We start from the raw sequence: 23,389 nt of genomic DNA, 5'->3' as shown, positions 1-23,389 counted from the left end.
AATTGTTTTAAAAAAATGGTGTTTTGTTTTTTAAAACAAAAATAAAATTATTTTTTTGAGAATTGTTTTTGAAAATATCATCAAGGCCTATCTATATTTATGTTGTATTGTATATAAATGAATTAAATGGGTGTAGCTTTACAAGCCCAAAAACTAACACAAGCCCTTCTAAAACTTTGGGCATTTTCAAAATTAATGGTTTCTTAAACCCTAACCCTACAAGTCTTAAGACTGATCCCAACACCCTAATAGGCTGTGCATGAGTGTTACAAACAAGGGTAATTACCATTTTAAACTATAGTTCCTCCCCTAATATGATAATATCATATACCAACACATGAAAGTAGAAAGGGGTGGAACAGTAAAAGCAGTGTGCATGTGCAATGGAGAGGAAGCTTTTCTCTTGTGTCTGTCTTCTTGGGCTGTGTGTTTACTGTGTGGTAATGACTATGCTTTTGCCTGTTTAGGAAACCCTATTATTCAATTAAGCAAAAAGCAATCAAATCCAAACCAAAACATAATCAAATCCTTTTAATAACGAACCAATCTGGTCAACTCCAACCAATAAAACAACCAAATGGGTCTGTATGTCACTCAAAATCTATCTAAAACAATCATTACAACTTGATCTTGTCCCTAAACTTTATTGGCCCTAATCAAGAAGTATATTCCTTAAACAAGTTGTCTGATCAAGCCTCTTCTTTTTCCCTTTTGCTTTCTGCCTAAGCCGACCTTGGTTGAGGGTTAGTGTTCAGCTCCAACAACGAAAGAACCGAACTCTAGTACTGCCAAACATGGTCAGAAATGGTATTGGCTCCCTGGAAGCTTTATTTCAAATAGGATTATGCCCAACAATTCTGCCTCTAATTAGGAGCAACAAAGTTGTGAAGTGAATTGTTGGTACAACTTGAACCCAACATATTTTTTACGGTTTTAGATTGAATGTAATTATATTTGGATTCAATTGGCATCCACCTACATAACTTATTTAATAAATAAGTTATTTTTTTTATCTAATTTGTATAACACGAATGATTAACCTTATTATAACTACAATATATTTGAAATAAATAAAGTAAAATTGAGTTATAAAAATAATTAGATCGTGTTTAAATTGATGTTTTTAATTCATTATTATTTGTGTCATTTTTAAATCGGCATATTTAACAGATTATTAAATATGTTAACACTAACTGCAATCCCTATCTCTAATCCGTTTTTCAAGCAAAACATTATTTGCATAATTATTATTGTGTTCTTTTCAATGAAATGTTCATCAAGAAATATAACAAATAACAAAAAAAAAAAAACATTCTTTTTTCTTTGCTCTTGTTAGATGAGATGAATAGATTCATTTTTTGACTAAAGCTTGTGTCCAATGTGCTCATTGATCCATGTTTCTTTGCTATTTCCAACCAACAATTGGGGGATATCATTAAAGTGAAAGGTAAATAGGTGAAAGAACTTGATCGGAAGGAAAAAAAATAGAAGAGAGATAGAGAGACTTGAACCTTATAAAGGAAAAATTAATGAACTCACCACCACAACCTTATTAGTCAAAGACACTAATATTGTAAGACAAGTTTTGCTTGGTGGAAAAAGGTAATGTAGTGTATAATAAAATTGAAAATTAATTACTAAAAAAATGATAAATATTAAATTAGTAAAAGCAAAAAAAGTATTTTGTATTATCTTAGGTTTAAGTATTGGATTTAATGTGATCATTTGATAATAGAAACTAAATTATTCATTTCTATTATATTAATTTTATACTAATTATATGACATCTTTGAAAATTTAAGCATTATAAATAATATCTTATGAAGATAAGAATATATTATTTAAGTGAAGCAGTTAAATTTTCATTTAATAATTCAATTTTGTATGTTATAATTAAAACTATAAAAAAAATATTATCAATTTTTGTTCCATAAATGTAACAATTATTTTTCAACTAAGTTAAAATTTTGTGGCGAATTATCTTCTACTAAAGAAATAATTAGTACTAAACCTCCATCTAATACTTTGTCTTAACTTCAAAATTTTAATTTTAAAAATAAAATTAATTAAATAAAAATTTTATTTATATTTTTAGTTTATTTAAGTTCAATTTTAATTAAAAAAAATTAAGTATTCTCCTCATTAATTTGTCATTTTTGTTACTATGTTTTTCATCTTAATTAATATAATTTAATTATAAATAATAAATAGGTTATATGTACATATATGATTAAATACAATTTAACTTCACCATAAAAATATCTCATAAACAGTTAATAATAATAATAATAATAATAAATGTTGAATTATTTAATTTGTTATTGTATTTATTTATTTTTTTTTTTTATGAAAACTATTTAAAGTATGGTGGGTTCTAGAAAAATATTAGAAAACTAGAAATAAAAGGCATTAAGAGAAATCATTCTCTTCAAGTTAAGTGACAGGATCTATGTGATGGAAAAAATAAAAAGCCAAGGAAGAATATATTATATAAAAAAAAAAGGTTAAAATGTTATAGATATTTTCCTTAAAAGGAAATAAGGAAAGTTTGAGAAAATATATTTGTCCATGACTTAGTGAGTGTTTGATAAGTCAACTTAATAATTTAATTTAAGTTATTAAATAAATTAAGTATGTTTGATAAAATAATTGAATGATATGACTTAAAGTAAAAACAACAACAATAAGTAATAAATAAAAAGAATTAACTTATTCTTAAGTCCATATCTTCGTTTTATCTTTTTACTATCATTTACTCTAATTCCATCATGATATTTTTTACTACTTTACAACCTGCATTATTACTCAATCTCATTTGCCATAATTATACTTTATGAAAATAAATATATCAATTTGATAATTTAAAATAAATTTTAAGTTAATTTTATCAAATAAATTTAATACTTAAAATAAAAATTAAATAATAAATTTTAAGTTTTAATTTAACCATAATTTAACTTAAATTCAACTTAACTTATTAAGTAATAAATATTAAGTTTTATCAAATATATCTTAATTTTTACTAAAAGAAACTTTTATATATTATTTTCTTTTTTTCTATTTTTTCTTTTTAATTGTTTTCAAACTTTTTTATAATTAAATATAGTTTTTTTTTTTTTTAAAAAAAAAAACAATCTATGATAAGAAAATCAATGAAAACAAATTATAAAGCAGAAGGTTGTTACAAAAAAGAAAAAAAAAATCTTATATAACATAAATAGTCTATAATAAATAAAAATAATGTAATACATAATTCACCTTATTGTTATTTTTATTTTTTATTAAAATCATTTAAATAAAAATAATTGTAATTTCATTTTTTTTCATTTACTCTTTAATGAAAAAATGGTTTTATAAATGAATCAGTAAAGTTTATTTATAATTTTAATTTTTTATATTAAATAATTAAAAATATATATTAAAAAAATCCAATTTCAACATAAATCAATTAAAAATAAAATTTGATTACATATAATTTCTAAAAATCAAGTAAAATGGGTTTTTCTTAAGAATTTTAATTTCTTTACATAAACCAATATGAAAAAAAAAATGATTTAAAAGGAAAAATAAAAAATAGGACGTGTATTTAGATGTGGGAGGTGTTGCGGTGGTGTTTTTTTTTTTTTCTTTTTTTTGGTACTCTAAAATACTTTTGAAAATAAGAAAGCAAAAACCTTCGCTCGGACGATTGAATCAGTCAGACCGGCGATCCGATTTCCTAAACCTTGTAAAATACAGAGAGTCCAAGGCGCCGTCAACACCAACCAATAAAATATAGCTGTGCACAGTACGGACTCACAGAGTGGGGTTGTACGGACATTGCCCCCACAGTTCGGGCTGACGAAAGGGACAGGGGCAACTGTGCAAGTTTCTCACCAACCAATCACAAGTCGACAACGTTTTTGACGAAACCAGCACTATTTCCCAATACCACCTATACCCATGTCTCAAATGAGTCAAATCCCGAATGCAAACCACTTTCACTGTTTGGAACACTCTTATTGATTCATATATAGACACACTGCAACCCAAAAGAAGCGGTATTTTTGTTTTAGAAAAAATATACCATTTTTAGGGAGAAGAATGAGACTTCTCTATCTCTAGCTCTACTTGCAGCTGCCCCCTCCCTACCTTTTTCATATCCTTCCTCTCTCTCCCCACCTTTTTTCTCTCCTTTTCTTCCATTTTCTTGGCTTGGTTCTGGACTGCTGCTATATGAGGGGAAGAACATGGGTAGGGGCAGGGTTCAGTTGAAGAGGATTGAGAACAAGGTAAATAGGCAGGTGACCTTTTCAAAGAGGAGGTCTGGATTGTTGAAGAAGGCTCATGAGATCTCAGTTCTTTGTGATGCAGAGGTGGCCCTGATTGTCTTCTCCACTAAGGGGAAGCTCTATGAGTACTCCACCGATTCCTGGTTAGATCTTTCTTCTTCCTCCTCCTCTTCTTCTCCTGGAATTCAATCTGTTGGTTTTTCTCTTGGTAATTCTATTATTTCATGAGCTTCATCCATTGCTTTGTGTTAATAATCTTGGATATATATTTCCCTGAGACTAATGGAACTGTAGATTTTGTTCTTTGCATATATTAAAATACCTTTCTCATCTGGGTTTTGTCTCAGAATAACAGGAAAAAACAAAAGCAATTCCCACTTATTATCTTTTATGCTTTTTTCATTTAGGTTTCATTATCATTGAACAGTTTTCAAATTATCATCCAATAGTGAAAGTTATGTACATTGAAATGTTGGCTTTGCTCTTAAATCTCATGCAAATACACCACCCAGCAGTTTTGTTTTGTGTGTTGTCTGTCTGAGAGAGAATCCTGATCAAAGCATTTACATTTACCTTGGTATGGACTTGCTGGGCACTGAAAATGAGCTCAGTGAAGGGATCTATCATTCTATTTAATATTACTTCTTTATTTGTTTCTTGATCCATGTACGTAGTACCTCCATTTTCCTCTTTGGTAAAAAAAGGGCTCCTATGCCAAATTAGTAGGTTTATGGTTTTTATTTATTTATTTATTTATTTATTTTGTTTGGGTGGATGTTGTTGGCTGTTCATTTCAAAGTACTGGTACTACCTCTATTTCCTTTTTTGTTATAAAGGGTCCTCTTTGATATTCATTATACTTTTTTTCCTCTTTTTCCTTTTTTGATATTATAACTTTATTAACACAACGTAGTACCTCGAAATCTGCTGGGAAATCTTTAGGAATAAAGTGATCTTTTTTTTTTTGTTTAATAATTGATCAGACATTATGAGGTTCTACTGCTTCCTTCAAGTGAAGTCTTTTCACTGGCTGTGTGTCACAGCCAGCTAATAGTTTTTCATTATGTGGTGTTTGGTCATCAAGAACACTGGTAGAAAAGAAGGCAGCCGACTAGGTGAGATGGACCTTTGAATATGGTAAACATAAATTTCCAAATTCCAAGTTCTACTTTATTTTCTTTCTTCTTTCCTCCTAGTGCCTCACCAGCCAAACAAGTGGGTATTGTCTGAAATGCACTTGGGGTAGGATTTATGTACTTTACTGGGCATATGGATGTGAACAACGCCTGTCCTATAATAAATTAAGCATTCAATTGCAGTAATGAAAGGCTAAACACACACACAACAAAATGAGCTGTACAAACATTAGTTTACATGTATGCTAGTAGAACTCAACGATCCCTAGCTTACTACTCTATGCTTTGACCTATTTCACTTGAGCTTGAGCCATTATAAGGACTCATGGAGATCTCAGAGTTTATTGGACTCCATTAGCCAATTAAAGGCCCTTGCTTTGGCTCTCCTGTCTGACATTTGACTATGATCAGTTCTTTTAGATCCCTGAACTATTGGAATTATTTGATCTTTTGGCTTCTAGCTAGTCATGAACTTGAGTTTTAAGGCTACTGATTGCTTGACCAAATAACCGTTACTTCCTGACACAGTAGGAGGAAAGTTTTTGCCAGCATAAGGTTTGTGTGGGTAACTGGAAGGCGCTTCTTCAATCAACAACTGAATCTGTATTAGTTTTGAAGATAATAAGATATAAGTTCTAGTGCTATATTCAGCATGCTCTCACTTAAAATTGTAGCAAGTATGTTTTTACTTTACTTTTGTTCACGAATATAAAAATTATATTTTCTCATAGTTCAATGATGGGTTCAGTATCTTTCTGGATTTGGGACTTCTCCTGTTGATATTCTTATCAGATATTACAGTAGTTCGTAGGATACTAGATTTTACATTATCCCCATGTCTCATGAGGATTCTTTATCTTTGAATGACTGACCATCCAGTCTCAAAGTCATAATGATATTTCAATCTTCATCAAACTTCTCCAATTCAGAAAGTAGTCGAAACTCTCTGGGATGATCAGGTACTAATTATTCCCATTTCTTATTGTTATCACATATGTTTTTCTATCTCTATAAGAATCATAGATGGGATCAAATAAATTATGGCATTTTTCCATCATTCCGTTCATAGACATGGGTAATATAACGCATCTGGATACTTTTCTAGTACCATTAAATGACATCTTAGCTCACCTTTCAAAGCTAGCTAGTTTACCTAGTTTACAGGAATCGCTGACTTTCCATAATGATTGTGTCTCCTCAATCACAAATCTCCGTAAGTGGGCAGCCAGCATCTCTTACTGGCAATGACTTGTTGATTTTCGAGATGTCATCTGCACTATCATCTGGTAGAACTGAACGTGAGTGTGTCCACCAACATATCCTGTCAAGTCACTTTAATCAATCATCCTTAAGGCTAAAAGAATGCCCTTTGAGTAAAGCATCAATGCCCCATGTGATTACTTTCTTCCTAGCATGATTAATCATAACCTCTGATTTTTCCCGTTTCTGATTTTTTTTTTTTTTTTTTTTATCCTTCGAGGAGAAAATTGTTTGTTTCAGTGTTTCCCATCAGGTTTTCAGCCATGAAATCCATTCGAATAAATCTCCACGTTTCTGCTTTTTTTTTATATATTTTTTTTTTATCCTTCGAGGAGAAAATTGTTTGTTTCAGTGTTTCCCATCAGGTTTTCAGCCATGAAATCCATTCGAATAAATCTCCACGGTACTAAATGTTCAAATATCAAACCTTGTGATGCGACGACTTTTGATCCCGCCGCGCTTATATGCAGACTAGCAACCGTACTTGAGAGAGAGAGTTGGACAAGTCGAGAAATGACGTTATTAAGTACATACATTTCATACAGGGGTACACCTTGAGCGGGGATGGGTCAAAGTTGGGTCAAAGTTACTTTAACCTGATTGAACCATCATTTTAAATATTTTGATTGAACTTATGTTAGGTTTTTCTCACCCAAAATCAATATAGGTTTGGACCCAGGTCAACCATCACAACTTGAACTGAATTTAATATTTTTATAATATTTATTATATATATTATGTTATATAATAATATTTATTTTCTTTTTATATATACTTTTTATTTTTTTAGAAAGGTAGATTACCTATAAAAAAAATAGAAAGATAGATAAATTTATTTTTAATTTTTTGGTGTCATTTTGAAATTTTATCTTATTTACTATTTAAGTTTTGGTATAAAAAAAGAAAAAAGTTTTTTAAAAAACATCTCAAATGAATTTTGAATTATACAATATGATCAACCCAACCAATTTGAGTTTACTTTAATCAACTAAAACTCAACTCAAATTTAAATAAATGAGGTTGGACTGAGTTGAGTACTTCAAATTAAAGGTTGAATTGGGTTTAATTTGAGTTAATTATTTCTTAATTTAGATTGGATTTGGATTAGCCATCAATCCAACCAAACTCAAATTTCAATCCTAATTTCAACTCAAATTTCAATCCTAATTTCAAGTGGTTTTAATAGTCTCTTTGAAAGTGGTACATGTTATTTATACTTACCAATCAATTAAATGGGTTAACTTCTTCCTTTTTTTTTTTTGTTCATTAGTTGTGAAGATAGAGGAGGCAAACATACATTTGTAGCTATTTCTTGAACTTTGGTGTTTTAGTTTGTGAGTATTTGGTAAACTAACTTAATAACTTAATTTAAGTCATTAAGTAAATTAAATATGTTTGATAAAATAAATTAATGGTATGACTTAATATCAAATACGATTTTAAGTAATAAATAAAAATAATTAACTTATTCTTAAGTCTACGTTTTTATTTTACTTTTTCATACTCATTTGCCTTAGTTATCTTTATAATCTCCTTTGGTACTTCACAACTACCACTGTTACTCAACCTCTTTTACCCTAATAAGGATAAATATGTTAATTTGATAATTTAAAATAAATTTTAAGTTAATTTTATCTAACTTTAATATTGAAAGTAAAAATTGAGTAATAAGTTTTAAGTCAACAACTTAAATATAATTGAACTTAAAGTCAACTTAAGTCATTAAGAAATAAGTATTAAGTTTTACCAAACACTCCTTTACATTTTCCATATTTTTCTTTTATTTTATTGTCTTCTTTCTTATTTCTCTTTTCTTTTTATAAAAGCACTTAGCAGTCTTCTCTTAGCAATAGAACAAACTACCTCTATATTATTGTAGTTAGGATAACCTAATCATCTTATCTGAAAATTAATTGTTGTCAATATGGTCAAGCTAATCTGATTTGTTGTTACACTTATTCACACTCATCCTGAACTTAACCATTCAGGTACATAACTTGGCCCATTTCACACAACACACTCATCTCAGGGCTTTAAGTAATAAATAAAAATAATTAACTTATTCTTAGGTCTATGTCTTCATTTTACTTTTTCATACTCATTTGCCTTAGTTACCTTTACAATCTCCTTTGCTACTTCATGACTACCACTGTTACTCAACCTTTTTTACTCTAATAAGGATAAATATGTTAATTTGATGATTTAGAATAACCTTTAAGTTAATTTTGTCTAACTTTAATATTGAAAGTAAAAATTGAGTAATAAATTTTAAGTCAACAACTTAAATATAATTTAACTTAAAGTCAATTTAAGTTGTTAAGGAATAAGTATTAAATTTTACCAAACACTCCTTTACACTTCCCATATTTTTCTTTTATTTTATTGTTTTCTTTCTTCTGTCTTTCTCTTTTCTTTTTATAAAAACACTTAACAGTCTTCTCTTAGCAATAGAACAAACTACCTCTATATTATTGTAGTTAGGATAACCTAATCATCTTATCTGAAAATTAATTGTTGTCAATATGGTCAAGCTAATTTGATTTGTTGTTACACTTATTCACACTCATCCTGAACTTAACCATTCAGGTACATAACTTGGCCCATCTCACACAACACACTCATCTCAGGGCTTTAAGTAATAAATAAAAATAATTAACTTATTCTTAGGTTTACGTCTTCATTTTACTTTTTCATACTCATTTGCCTTAGTTACCTTTACAATCTCGTTTGCTACTTCATGACTACCACTGTTACTCAACCTTTTTTACTCTAATAAGGATAAATATGTTAATTTGATGATTTATAATAAGTTTTTAAGTTAATTTTATCTAACTTTAATATTGAAAGTAAAAATTGAGTAATAAGTTTTAAGTCAACAACTTAAATATAATTTAACTTAAAGTTAACTTAAGTTGTTAAAGAATAAGTATTAAATTTTACCAAACACTCCTTTACACTTCCCATATTTTTCTTTTATTTTATTGTCTTCTTTCTTCTGTCTTTCTCTTTTCTTTTTATAAAAACACTTAGCAGTCTTCTCTTAGCAATAGAACAAACTACCTCTATATTATTGTAGTTAGGATAACCTAATCATCTTATCTGAAAATTAATTGTTGTCAATATGGTAAAGCTAATCTGGTTTGTTGTTACACTTATTCACACTCATCCTGAACTTAACCATTCAGGTACATAACTTGGCCCATCTCACACAACACACTCATCTCAAGGCTTTAAGAAATAAATAAAAATAATTAACTTATTTTGTCTACGTCTTCATTTTACTTTTTCATACTCATTTGCCTTAGTTACCTTTACAATCTTCTTTGCTACTTCATGACTACCACTGTTGCTCAACCTTTTTTACCATAATAAGGATAAATATGTTAATTTGATAATTTAGAATAAGTTTTAACTTAATTTTATCTAACTTTAATATTGAAAGTAAAAATTGAGTAATAAATTTTAAGTCAACAACTTAAATATAATTTAACTTAAAGTCAACTTAAGTTGTTAAAGAATAAGTATTAAATTTTACCAAACACTTCTTTACACTTCCCATATTTTTCTTTTATTTTATTGTCTTCTTTCTTCTGTCTTTCTCTTTTCTTTTTATAAAAACACTTAGCAGTCTTCTCTTAGCAATAGAACAAACTACCTCTATATTATTGTAGTTAGGATAACCTAATCATCTTATCTGAAAATTAATTGTTGTCAATATGGTCAAGCTAATCTGGTTTGTTGTTACACTTATTCACACTCATCCTGAACTTAACCATTCAGGTACATAACTTGGCCCATCTCACACAACACACTCATCTCAGGGCTTTAAGTAATAAATAAAAATAATTAACTTATTCTTAAGTCTACGTCTTCATTTTACTTTTTCATACTCATTTGCCTTAGTTACCTTTACAATCTCCTTTGCTACTTCAAGACTACCACTATTACTCAACCTTTTTGGCCCTAATAAGGATAAATATGTTAATTTGATGATTTATAATAAGTTTTAACTTAATTTTATCTAACTTTAATATTGAAAGTAAAAATTGAGTAATAAATTTTAAGTCAACAACTTAAATATAATTTAAGTTAAAGTCAACTTAAGTTGTTAAGGAATAAGTATTAAGTTTTACCAAATACTCCTTTACACTTCCCATATTTTTCTTTTATTTTATTGTCTTCTTTCTTCTGTCTTTCTCTTTTCTTTTTATAAAAACACTTAGCAGTCTTCTCTTAGCAATAGAACAAACTACCTCTATATTATTATAGTTAGGATAACCTAATCATCTTATCTGGAAATTAAATGTTGTCAATATGGTTAAACTAATCTGATTTGTTGTTACATTTATTCACACTCATCCTGAACTTAACTATTCAGGTACATAACTTGGCCCATCTCACACAACACATTCATCTCAGGGCTTTAACTCATCCCGAGGGCTAAGGTGGTACCTAATCATCTCCAGCCTTACACACGGAGTCATTTTTCAATCATCATTTATCTAGGAAGCAACATTGCCGTAAACTTAATAGTTATATGCTTAGGTTAGGATTTAATATTTTACTACCTTCTGGTTGCTTGGGTGGACATGAAATATATACTGTGAAACATGCTTCAGTTTGGCAATACATTATCTGATAATGTGCTATTCAAGTGTTCGTTAGTCATACATAATTGAAGCCAGATCTCAAGCATAATCCGGGACATATTCTACATATATGCACATGCTAATACAAGGTTACCCTCTTGGTTAAACCAAAACAATGTTTTGATACGCAAGCTTGAGGCCATAGTTTAAGGATATGGAAACCTTGTATTAATGGTTGGATTCCATTTGTTGAATGTCTTTTCTCAGGCTCTATTCTACTGAGTCATGAACTTTTATTGAAAATCTTATTATTACTGTTTAATTTCAAAGGAAAGTACCTTACCAGGATGAGGAGCATGCCATGGAATCTAAGTTGATTCCTGGGAATAAAAGGATAGGCCTTTGCAAGAAGATCAAGTGCCAAATGTTATCCACTTTGGTTCCCATTTTTCGTGGTGATGATATCCTACTTCAGCCACAAAAAAATGAAGAAAAAGCTTTCTTTCTTCTTTTTTTTTTTTTTTCTTCCTTTTGGTGTGTTTTATTACAGGATGCCTTTCCTCAACACTATTGAATGATACCTGAACAATTTTTATTTCTCTTCCCGTTAATATTAAGAATTAGAAATTATGGTAATGATATCCAAACTCAAAACACCAAATTTTCAATGAAAAATACATGAAAATTTTGGAAGCAATGTAAGACTCACATTGGATAATAAACCAAAATATGTCTGACATCCAAAATTAAGAAAGTTGACCTTTGATATATAGATTCCTTCAATGATCTCGTTAATCACCTTAAGATATGAATACCCAAAATCTGGCCACTGACGGAAGTCTAAATGGCCCTGGTTTTTATTGTGCAGTCAAGTGCTATACAAACGATTTTAAGAGAAAACATGAAAATCTTGAAACCGGCCACTCTCACTAGGTGACCATGGAAGGGAAATCTACTTCTACCACACTATAATATAGTCTTCTTCTAAGTCAAAGTTCATAAACAATCTCTACCATCCAAAATTCCCTAGGGAAGCTGGTTTTTGATACAAACATTAATCTCCTTAGTATAAAAGGAACCAACTAAAACCCTCCATTAACACAAGATTTACATAATTATGATCACTACAATCCTTTTGTGGTGCAATAGAGTGCTAGCTATCCTTTATATGTAGCACTTTTCTAGAAGTCAAAAACCTATTTCTTACATTTATTCACAACAGCTACGACATGATATTGAAGGAAGTTAGGAAGCAACATATTTCCTCAAGAAATACAATTATAAAAAATATTTTATATAATTTTTTTTAAAAAAAATATGTACTAAATAAGAATTTAAGACACTTCTAACAATTTTCATCTTGATTCAAATTCCATCAAGTTAGTTGCCTCTATCTAGAAATTTAAAGTTATCATTCATGTAACTTAACTAAATCACAACTTAACTAGAAATTTAAGATTTTTTTGATTCAAATTCCACAACTTCTCACTAATATATGTAGCTCCTTCAATACATAATTATCAAGGTTGTCATTCATGTAACTTAACTAAATCACATCCACTAGAAATTTAAGTTTTAAGTGAAGGAATACCATATAACAATCCATTGTCTCCAATCCTAGGTCCATAGAACTCTAGCATCTAAATCCTTATTTCACATTATGACGTTTTTTTTTATCATAAATACCATTTGTTTTCCTTTGAGTAAATCTCTATGGATTTAAATTGTTTAGACATTTTACCTTTTTCCACCTTTTAATATCTAATAAGTGTATATAGATATTACACTCAATTCCAAAGAATGAAGTTTATACTTCATGTATCACATGCCAATAAGGGAAGTCTTCAACTAGAATTCCTTTGCAATCCTCTTGCACATTCTAAGTAGGACTCTAACTTAGTGGGCTCAAACATAACCAACCCAATTGTTTTACTAAGATGTGTAACTTAATTTGAAATTTGGGTTAGGTTTAGGCAAAAAAAATATCAATCCTTATCTAATTTGGGGTCTTGGCTTGGGAGCATGTCATGTGTATGTATGTAAAAAGGATTGATGCACCTTTGAAGGCTTGATTACTTGGTTATTATGAACAATTAACTTGTTTTTCTTGGTTTTACCTCTGGGATTTACTTTTGCTATTATATGAACTTTTAAGTTTCTTGTAAGGACAAATTACAAAAGTCATTCTTATGAGTAATTGGGATGATTGCTTATAAATTGACATTTTTTCTTGAAATATGTAATAAGTGCAATCTTAATTTTAATTATGATGGTTTACTTGGAAATTATTTGGAAAGTTTCGATCATCTTATGTAATAATCTTTTGTTTTATTTTGTTAGAGCTTTGGATTGATTTTATTAATTGTAGTTATTGGGTTGAATGAGCAAGTAGATACTATGAAATTATATATTATCATTGGTAGTTTTTATATAACTATATATTGTCATTTGAGGTTCTAGACTTTTAGTTAAATAAATATTATTAATAGTTTTATTTTTAAATGTAGGATGATCCATATAATTTTTAGTGAATGGATATTAAGTTTACGCAAAAAAATTCGGGTTGGACTTGAATTGAGCATCTTGGGTTGAAGCTTGAGTTGGATTAGGCTTCAACAAATAAGCTTCATATATAACTTGAGCTTAGGTTGATCGTCCATCTATGCATCCTTAGTTCCAAATCCTTTATACCATCTTTACATTCAAATTGTGTTTAGAATCTTCTAACTTGGATATTTTCTTTAACTCTTCTAAAAATCTTTACCTTAACTCTTATCTCAATTTGCTATAGTCACTTATCAAAAAAAAAAAAAAAAAAAATTCAATTTTCTACCATCTAAGACCTAGTGTCTTTGCTAATGGACATCTCATAAATGGTTGGTTTTGCAAGTCAATTTAATTGTTACAAAGTGAGCATAAGCCACTTTTAAGCCCTCTCTTTTGTAAACATTTCATAGTTGAAGCTTACCCATTTATTAGTAATTTAGTAAAGGGCACAGTGAAACATAATTGTGAAAAAGAATGGAAGATCTACCAAAGAAAGTGATAGCCCTGTTGATTCATTCTCCTACGCTTTCTCTCATCTCTACCTATTTATACAAATTTTACATATCTATCTCAATCCTATAACTTTTTCCCTTATAATCTTGAATGCTAATAGAGTTATTTCTAACACATTTCCTTATTCTACAATACACAACCTATTTTCATAAGCAAATATCAATATATAAAAATGTATAATATTCTTTACCAAAAGAATATGTATCAAATAAGAATCTGAGATACTTTCAATCTTCACACTGATCTGACTTTCATACGGTTGGTCTTTCATCTTCCGTGACACATGCTTCCACCTTCATATAGCTATGAGCACATGACCACTCCCAAATGTTATTATCAAGGCAATTAGTCAATGTATATACCTCACCTAAAAACTTGTTTGAACCACACTACCGAAATTTAAGTTTTAAGTTGTGGAATATTAAATAAGCATCTATTAGCTCCAACTTTAGGTTTATAAAACTCGATCTTCTAAATCCTTACTCCATATTATGACTTCCTTGTATGCCAAAACACTCTTTATTCACATCTATGGACTCAAATCGTTCAGACACTTCAATATTTCCACCTTAGAGATTCAATATATATGCAAGAGAGACTAAACTTATTTTTTTATAACAAAGAATATGCTCCATTAACACATGTCAATGATAGAGCAACTTACTTTGACTTAAATATTTCCAATCTTTGTGTACATTCAAATTGCAATTTTGGATTTTTCAACCTTGGATATTTTCCTTGATTCTTCCAAAAATATTCACATTGGCTTTTTAAATAATTCCATTATTCCATATGAGAGACTCATTTGGAAGCTAATGTGAGAACAATGACATGAAAAGTAAAGTGGTTAATAATGGAAATGACATGTCATGATAGTAAAGTCAATACCATTGGGAATACTTGGATTTCTACGTTCCTTGCCCCGGATCATGCAGGGTGCATGCATTTTTCCTATTTTCTTTCTAGATCTAATACAGCAAAAACAAATGACATTAAAAACCATTATTAATGTAGATCTAAAGTTAAAATACTCAAACTCGTAATCTAAATACTCCTAGATCAATTTCCATAATGGAAACTCTGAAACCGCGGTAGTCGTTATAAAACTCATCTACCCAACTATCTTCTACCTGATCTTTCCCTCCATGGGTCTTGGCATGAGGAAAGGCGAGTTTATCTCTCTTTATCTAGAGGGTGGTTAAGGTTCCTCTCTCCAGAATCTTAAAAAAATATGGAAGGAAGAATGAATCCCTAACCCCCTTTAAGGCTTTTATATAAGGTTCCATTTAAGCTTAAGTGACTCGAGGTCAAATTGGGCTTGAGTCATTTAATCTAACCTATTTGGGTCATAATTCATTAATTAGCTTTAATGGGCTCAAATGAATTAATTAGCCTAGTCCAGAAAATCAATTCATAAGAGTCTTGCATTTTCACCAAAATGCCTTTATTGCACACTTATGAATTATATACCTAAAATACCCTCAAAACATGTGCCACAATGAAATAGGAGCTCAAGTGGGGATCATTGGAACTCGTAGGAAAATATGGTTTTCTCATAATTCAATTCTGAAGTTAATTCAACATTCCACTAAAGAGAGTTAACTGCACTCCAATATCTCATGAAATTACAACGAAACAAAACTTGAATCCGTGACTTACTATCTACTACATGCAAACTCCCCATGAACCGATGTCCATAATCTAATAAGGTAGTGTTGTCATCTATCAAGATTACCTTTCTAATATTTGAGTTATAGATCTCATTTATTATGTGATTAACTGACATACTCTAATTCCAATGAGTATACATCAAATTCCACTAAAGGAATTATAGTAGTCATAGATTTCATGATCACATGTCCTTTAAATTACTCAAGGGGACACACTATCTCAATACCATGAAATATCATGATGTCTTTATTGAGAATATCTATTTCCACCAATATCCATCAATAGTGGCCTAATCCGTAGGGGCATTGACCACTTTAGGGTTTCACCCATACGACAATGTCTCTTGCTGATTTTTGGCATAGGCTTAATATCCTCTCTAGGTTGAGAGTTCATGCGATATAGTAGTTTGGTAAATCATGACAATCGATAGTCTTACGTCATGATTCACCATAGGTCTTATCTAATGTGCATCTCATACACTAGTGCACTAAACATAGAAACTCATCCTAACAGCCAAGATGTCATTCCTTCAATTAGGAGATAGTGTACTATAGTCTCTATTAGATTGTTTAAATCAATGAACTTATCTACCTACTTACAAGGAACCTATGACTTGTATTCTTTATGCAACTCCTAATGCACCCAAGTCATATACAATGTAAGAGATATAAATTAAATGTTTAAATCAATGTCACTACATAAAAGAAATAGCTAAAAGACGGTCAAGTTTAACCCTATTACATAATGTCTTGTTTTTAGGGGCTCAATCCAAATAGATACCTTTTTGGCTTCATACATGTTAGTTTTCTCAAGAAAATCACAAATATATTTATGTTCGAAGAAAAACAAACCAAGCTTGGTTGAGAGAGATACAAATCCAACAAAGTAGCCCAATAAACCAAGTCTTTCAAAGAAAATTGAGTGGTCAATAATGAAATGAACTTATTTAGAATGTGTGTGTAACTTCCATGATGACTAGGTCATCAACATATATTAAGACGTTAAAAGTAACTAATCCTTGATTATAAATGGACAATGGGGAGTTATATTGGGAGTTGATGAGGCTATATGAAAGTAAAAAGCCTTTCAATTCAGCATACCATGCCTAAGGAGCTTGAAGAAGGTCATAGATAACATTTTTTAATTTGCACACATGAGTTTGATGCTAAGGCTCCACAAAGCCTTGTTATAGGTGCCAACCGCAAGTCACTACTAATGTGAGAACCAAGCAAATAGTTGTAGCTTATACAATAGGACTAAAAGTAGCAAGAAAATCAGATCTTTGATGGGACCTTTAGTGACTAATCTTGCTTTGTAGGATTCAAGAGAGCGATCTAATGGCTCTTACCCCTAAAAATTCATTTACACACAGTAATATTTTATGAATCATGAGAAGGAACTAGATCCTAAGTGAGTGCATTAAATTCTTCACTCATAGCATACGGGGGATGTTTAAGGGCATGGGTGATGGTAGTGGGCGCGTTTTATATTCAAGGAAAGATTTCTCATCCTTCTTGTGTTTAATCTTTTAATGGAAGTGTTTTTTGTTTATTAAAACAAAAATGGTAGTAGGCTCAATAGCTTTAGAAGGTTGAGTGGTGGAAAGGTTTTTCTGGGTCAGGCTATCATGTGGTGAGAGCAGGTGGGATGAGGAGGTGTAACAGTTTCTGGAGTAGAAGTGGTATGTTGTTGAAGAGGACTTACTTAAGAAGTGGGGACATCACTTGTTGACTCCACAACAAGATCATGTGTATGAGGGTTATCATTGTTTGGTAAAGTGACTTGAGTCATTAAGGTGTTAATGGAGGGCACATGAAAGTGCAAAGGCTAATCTAATGAAGCCGATTGATTGAGGATATCAAAATTGATTCATGGCAAATGAGATTGTGTTGTCTTAAATGGAAATTAGGTATCCATTAACACTACATGCCTTGAGGTGATGAGTTTTCTGGAGTTAAGATCATGGCAACGGTAAGCATTATGAGCCTTGGAGTAGCCTAAGAAGGTGCAAGGACATGATCATTTTGGATTTAAGTTTGAGAGGATAAAACCATATGCATTTTGTGTAGTGATAAACAAACATAATATGGTAATGATAATTATCAGAAGAGGTGATAAGAGAAGGACCCAAACATCAGTATCAATTAGGTCGAGGGGACTGCAACTTGTGAGAGAGGAAATACCAAATAACAAGCAAGGAATTTTGTTACATACGTAGTTATGATATTTATTTTGTAAGGGGTCTCAGACATTGATGCTGGTAACAAATTGACTAGAGACTAGTTGCTGTAATATCCTGATAGACTGATGACCAAGTCAACGATGTCATTGATGAACTAGAGCTTTAGGGGAGACAAGAGCTCATGGTTGATTAGATGATGAGGAAATAAATGATGGCCACTTATACGTATTTGCTTTACTCCCACCCTGAACAGTGATGCTTCTATGTTTAGATTCTTCACAACAAGGAAAAGGAAAGAATTCAATTGAGGTGTTATTTTATTTGTAAAATTGGGAAATTGAATTTTTTTTTTTTTTTTTTTTTTTTAAGTGAAGGTGCACACAAAATAGAAGAGGGTGTCACAAGTTTGGTGAACCTAGTTTGAATAATAGGACCTCCTGTACCATCATCTATTATGGTGTCATCACCACTTCCATCCTCAGACTGTATAGGGATATTTTGTAGGTTTGATGTAATGTGATGAGAAACACCCAAGTCCAACACCAATTGTAATTTGACCTCCATTCAGCGTGCAGTTGGCTTGGGATTTGGAAAAATAGTGGAGTCTGAGATCTGCAATATTTTGAACTATGGCCAATTTTGTCACATAGTTGACATACAACCCCTCAGCTAGTTGTTGTTTGAAGGAGCGTGATTATACTGGAGATTAAGTTTGCAATTGCCTTCTCCTCTATTTTGATAGTTGTTGTTCAGTGGTCATTTTCCTGTTCCTTCGTCCTGTCCTTTCTTATGGTTTTGATCACAACCTTTTGTTTGTTGTTATTGGAGGAGTGCCCGTGAATTGAGATTTGGTAGGATTGAAATCCTTAGCTTCTACCCATTTGAGACATGTCACAAGATCTTTGAGCTTATCGAGGAGTTCCTCAAATGATATCCTTTTATTAAGATATCAGACCATTAAGGACATGGATTATTAAGTCGTGTCATCCATTGTTGGAGCACCAACTACAGCAAGCTCATAGTAACACTCTTTAAGTATTTGCATATATTCAGCAATTGATTTTGTGCCTTTGGTTGTGATGGTCAACTTTTCCTTGAGAGTCATGATACAGGATTATGACTTGCTGGCATAAAGTCAATGAAGATGAGACCAAGCTGCATGAGCAGAAGTTGCTGATGCAAAGTGTGGAACAATGGACTGGGAAACAGGCACAAGTATGGTGTGAAGGAGCAGGCTGTCTTGCCGTTTCCAAATTGTGTGTTTAGGGTTGGGCAAGGTTTCAGTTCCTTTGCTAATCATGGTTGATGGACATGTATATGACCACCAATATACCTGAGAAGATCATATCCATAGAGAAGATTAAAGAATTGAGCCCTTCACAACTAATAGCTGCTTGCTGTAAGCTTCAGCTGCAGTTGAGCAAGGGCGATGCTGGATACCAGAGAGGTGATTTGGGGTGGTTAGCCAATGTTAGTGACGGATTTGGGAACTTTCTGACAATGTTTTGTTAGCCATTTGGGTGTATGATGAGGGTTGTTTGACACACTAGATTAATATGGAGGAAGAACTGAACTAGTTAGAGCAATGAGTGCTCTGATGCCACAAGGACTGAAAATTGAGTATGAATGAATCTCATCATGTTTAGTATGTAATCGTCTTCATATATACAAGATACATTGCAAGAAGAAGAGGAAATAATTACAAGCAATAATTGATAGGACAAACAATAGATGGACTATGTACAGGATGCACACATCTATAGTCTAGGAGATGATTCAGCTGCTGCAATTATGGTGATTATTCATCTGCTATGTTCATGAAGAAAATTTAGTGATGGAATTTAGTTGACTTGGAGCAACTAATTATGTCTTCTTTTCATTGGTCATCCAAATGATAGTTTTTTTACGAGCTACTTAACATTTCTCAGCATAAAAGGATATTCTACATTATGTTCTCTGTGAATTTCTCACAACGGTGTTCACATTTACTGAATTGTTTATCAATTTGTGTGTATCCTTAGGTGTACATCAGATTTCTTAGCTATCTTCAGGGTACTCTTGAATATAGCTTTCTCCTTAATTTATCTAATCCCTTCCTTCTGCTGCTAAAACTATTCACAGCACATCTTCCACTAAGAGTGAGAGTTGGCCTTGTAATGCTCCTTGGTGAACTTGGTGATCCCATTTATGGCTCAACTTTATTTATTTATTGGCATAAAAATTTCCCAAAACCTTGGCCATTAGGAGTATGGTTTTCATTGAGAATTCATGTTTTAGATTTGTGGATGGACTCTGACACATAACTTGCATATCACTGAAATTTGGATGTATTTAGGAATTCCTGGAATTTTGTAAACGATTATTCATTTGTCAGTTACTTGCAGAGAAAGACATGTTAGGGGTGTTCAACTTCCTTGACAATAGCTTAGGATATTTGTTTGGCCCAGGTACGAAAAATATGGTAAGATAGAACATTTCTGCATAGATGCTAAAATGTTTTCAAGTCCTGAACAAAAATTCTATGCATGGATTTTTTTTTATTGCAAACTTCTTTGGAATCTAACTTCTATGGTGTGACATGAGAAACAGAATGTCAATGAAAGAGATTTCCATATTGATAACAAGTCTGTTTATGCCCAAACTTACCCATAGCGAAACAAAAACATGACACTTTTCATGGGCTAAACAGGAAGTTCTCAAAGGAAAAAGAAAAGAAGGAAGAGCTAACAAGAGAAAGTGAATATTTTATGGCATCTCTACCATTGTAACAGAAATTTTTCTCAGAAAAATGCCTTCTACTCACAGATCCCATGACATTGTGCTATAATTTTTTAGGCATCTTTCACTAGTAAACTGCATGTTGTGCTTCAAGATTTTGATTGTGATAGTGAGTATTTATCAGTAGATTCTCTGCTTTCCTTTGGTAACAGCATGGAAAGAATCCTCGAACGATATGAGAGGTATGCGTATGCACAGAGTCAGCTTATTGCCACCGATCTTGAATCACAAGTATGCTACCATCTTCTGAACAATGTCAAAGTAGTGAATTTTGTCTCTATATAATTGTATCATTTTCCCATTTCCCTGTTTCTTCCTTTTGTTTCATCACTGAGTAGTCAACATACTAGTAAACTCACCATAAACATTGTCTAGGGAAGCTGGACACTTGAATATGCAAAGCTCAAGGCTAGGATGGAGGTTCTACAAAAAAGCCAAAGGTAAATATATTAACCTAAATCCCCATCTTGAACCACATGTATAACAAAATGAGACACAAGGAAGTTTACTTGTCGACATCTGCACTCAGAAATTTTATGGGAGAAGACCTTGACTCCTTGAGTCTCAAAGAGCTTCAGAATTTGGAGCAACAGCTTGATAATTCTCTTAAAAGCACAAGAACAAGAAAGGTAAATTCGGCATTTTTTAAATTTCTAGTAGTACCTATAGTTTGATCAATTGACAATCTAGTTAATTCGACTCTGGACCTTTTATTTACAGAACCAACTCATGTATGAATCCCTTTCTGAGCTTCATAAAAAGGTAAGACCAAGCTAAGCCAGTCTTTTTTCCTTAATTTATTTTTTTTGGGGGTGGGGGGGTGTCACATTTAGAGTTGTAGTAGAGAAGGAGGTTCCTCCACTTCAATCTTCTTGCATATTTTCCATAGTTCAGGAGAATAGAAGTTTCAAATGTAAATAGGCAGGTTGTATGTCGTTGGGAGCACATATTCAAGATAATGAACATATGAACTCCTAATTGATTTGATGTTGAGTTTTCAATGCAGCATAATATAACTTATGAGCAATCAGTTTGTGTTATTTCATACATCACTTGATTTTGTTCTGTAACAGGGTAAGGCGTTGCAGGAGGAACATGACTTGCTTACTGCAAAGGTGAATCTTTTTTACTTACAAAATAAAATCCCATTACTGAAAATAGGATAGCATTCCCTAACTTCCCTGTCTCCTTTCATTTCACCTTTTCCCCCTTTCCTAATCCATTTAATATTTTGAGCCCAAAATAGGTGCAGGAGAAGGAGAAGGAACAGGCTGAACAGGCACAATGGAATCAGCAAAACCAGGACCTGGACTCACCATCCTTTCTTCTACAACAGCCATTGCATGCACTAAATATTAGGTTTCTCTCTCTATCTCTCTCTTTCTCAAATAATAATAATAACAACAACAATTTTAGAAGATTGAAATGCCTTGAGATATACTATGCATGATAACTCCTCCAAATAATGGTTGGCTTTGATATCATAGACTATATTGCGCTGTTATTCAGAGTAATGGCTGATTATATAAGAAAACTAAGAGTGGAAAATAAATGGAATGCAGTGGTAATTGCTTGGCAAGGGATAGTGGAGATGATCAAGGAATTCCACCTCAAAATCGAACCAATACACCCCTTCCTGCTTGGATGCTGCGCCATGTTAATAAATAGACAAGATGATACTCTTTCTACTATGCCATTTTGATGTCTATATATGCATCTAGTGGTTAGGAGACATTGTGAAAATGTCTGGTATATCTATAGAACATTCCCAAAATTAAGGTTTGTACTTATTTTGCAAATCCAGTAGTTTCAAACTACTACTCTTTGTATGTAATATTCTATATAGTCAGAAGGCCCAAATGCAAATGCAGAGTAACTAGAAGGGCATCAAAACCAACTCCAATACTAATATGTACATATACTGGATATATGTAAACAACTGTAAGTGAATACATATATATCCTCACCTTCATGCATGGATCTAGTTATCTTCTTATTCCTTATGTGATTGACTTTGTTTTTGAGAATCTTTTGCAAAGAAGATCACAAAGTCCTGTACATGATTCCTTTGCAGAATTCAGGAAGCATAAGCATAAGGATTAATTCCTTTATTTAGATTAGTTTTTGGGATAGAATCATATAAAACAATATTGAATCTGATCTTGGAATTACGGCCTTTTGATTTACATTTTCTTGGTTTATTTGTTCTGTAGTGTCACAGAACATGAACACTATGAACACTATGAGCCCACAATCAGCTTCATCCCACCCCTTGCCCTTCAAAGGCATTCAGCCTTGGCTGGTTTCCTTGTGACATGTGAACATAAGAATTGCCTAAATGGGCATTTTTTGTATCCATTTAGACTACATGTATCAGGTGTGAAAACAATTCTAGCATGAAGGCTGTGGAATTTCCAAATTTGACTTAAACTATGGAATAGT

At 31.6% G+C, this 23,389-nt stretch overlaps 1 protein-coding gene across 1 annotated transcript; it reads left to right on the top strand.

The window, feature by feature from the left end:
- The first annotated feature begins 4,045 nt into the window (after positions 1 to 4,045).
- LOC100257072 (truncated transcription factor CAULIFLOWER A) lies at positions 4,046 to 22,923 on the top strand. The gene is made up of 8 exons (XM_002262981.4): positions 4,046 to 4,414; positions 21,100 to 21,178; positions 21,323 to 21,387; positions 21,477 to 21,576; positions 21,668 to 21,709; positions 22,021 to 22,062; positions 22,194 to 22,306; positions 22,510 to 22,923. The coding sequence occupies exons 1-8, from the start codon at positions 4,230 to 4,232 to the stop codon at positions 22,613 to 22,615; spliced, it is 732 nt and encodes a 243-aa protein (XP_002263017.1). The 5' UTR covers positions 4,046 to 4,229; the 3' UTR covers positions 22,616 to 22,923.
- Positions 22,924 to 23,389: the final 466 nt, after the last annotated feature.

The sequence above is a fragment of the Vitis vinifera genome, chromosome 17 (genome assembly GCF_030704535.1).
Source record: "Vitis vinifera cultivar Pinot Noir 40024 chromosome 17, ASM3070453v1".
Lineage (NCBI taxonomy): Eukaryota > Viridiplantae > Streptophyta > Magnoliopsida > Vitales > Vitaceae > Vitis > Vitis vinifera.
The sequence above is the reverse complement of the archived record's forward strand: the minus strand, read 5'-3'. Positions and strand labels throughout refer to the sequence as shown.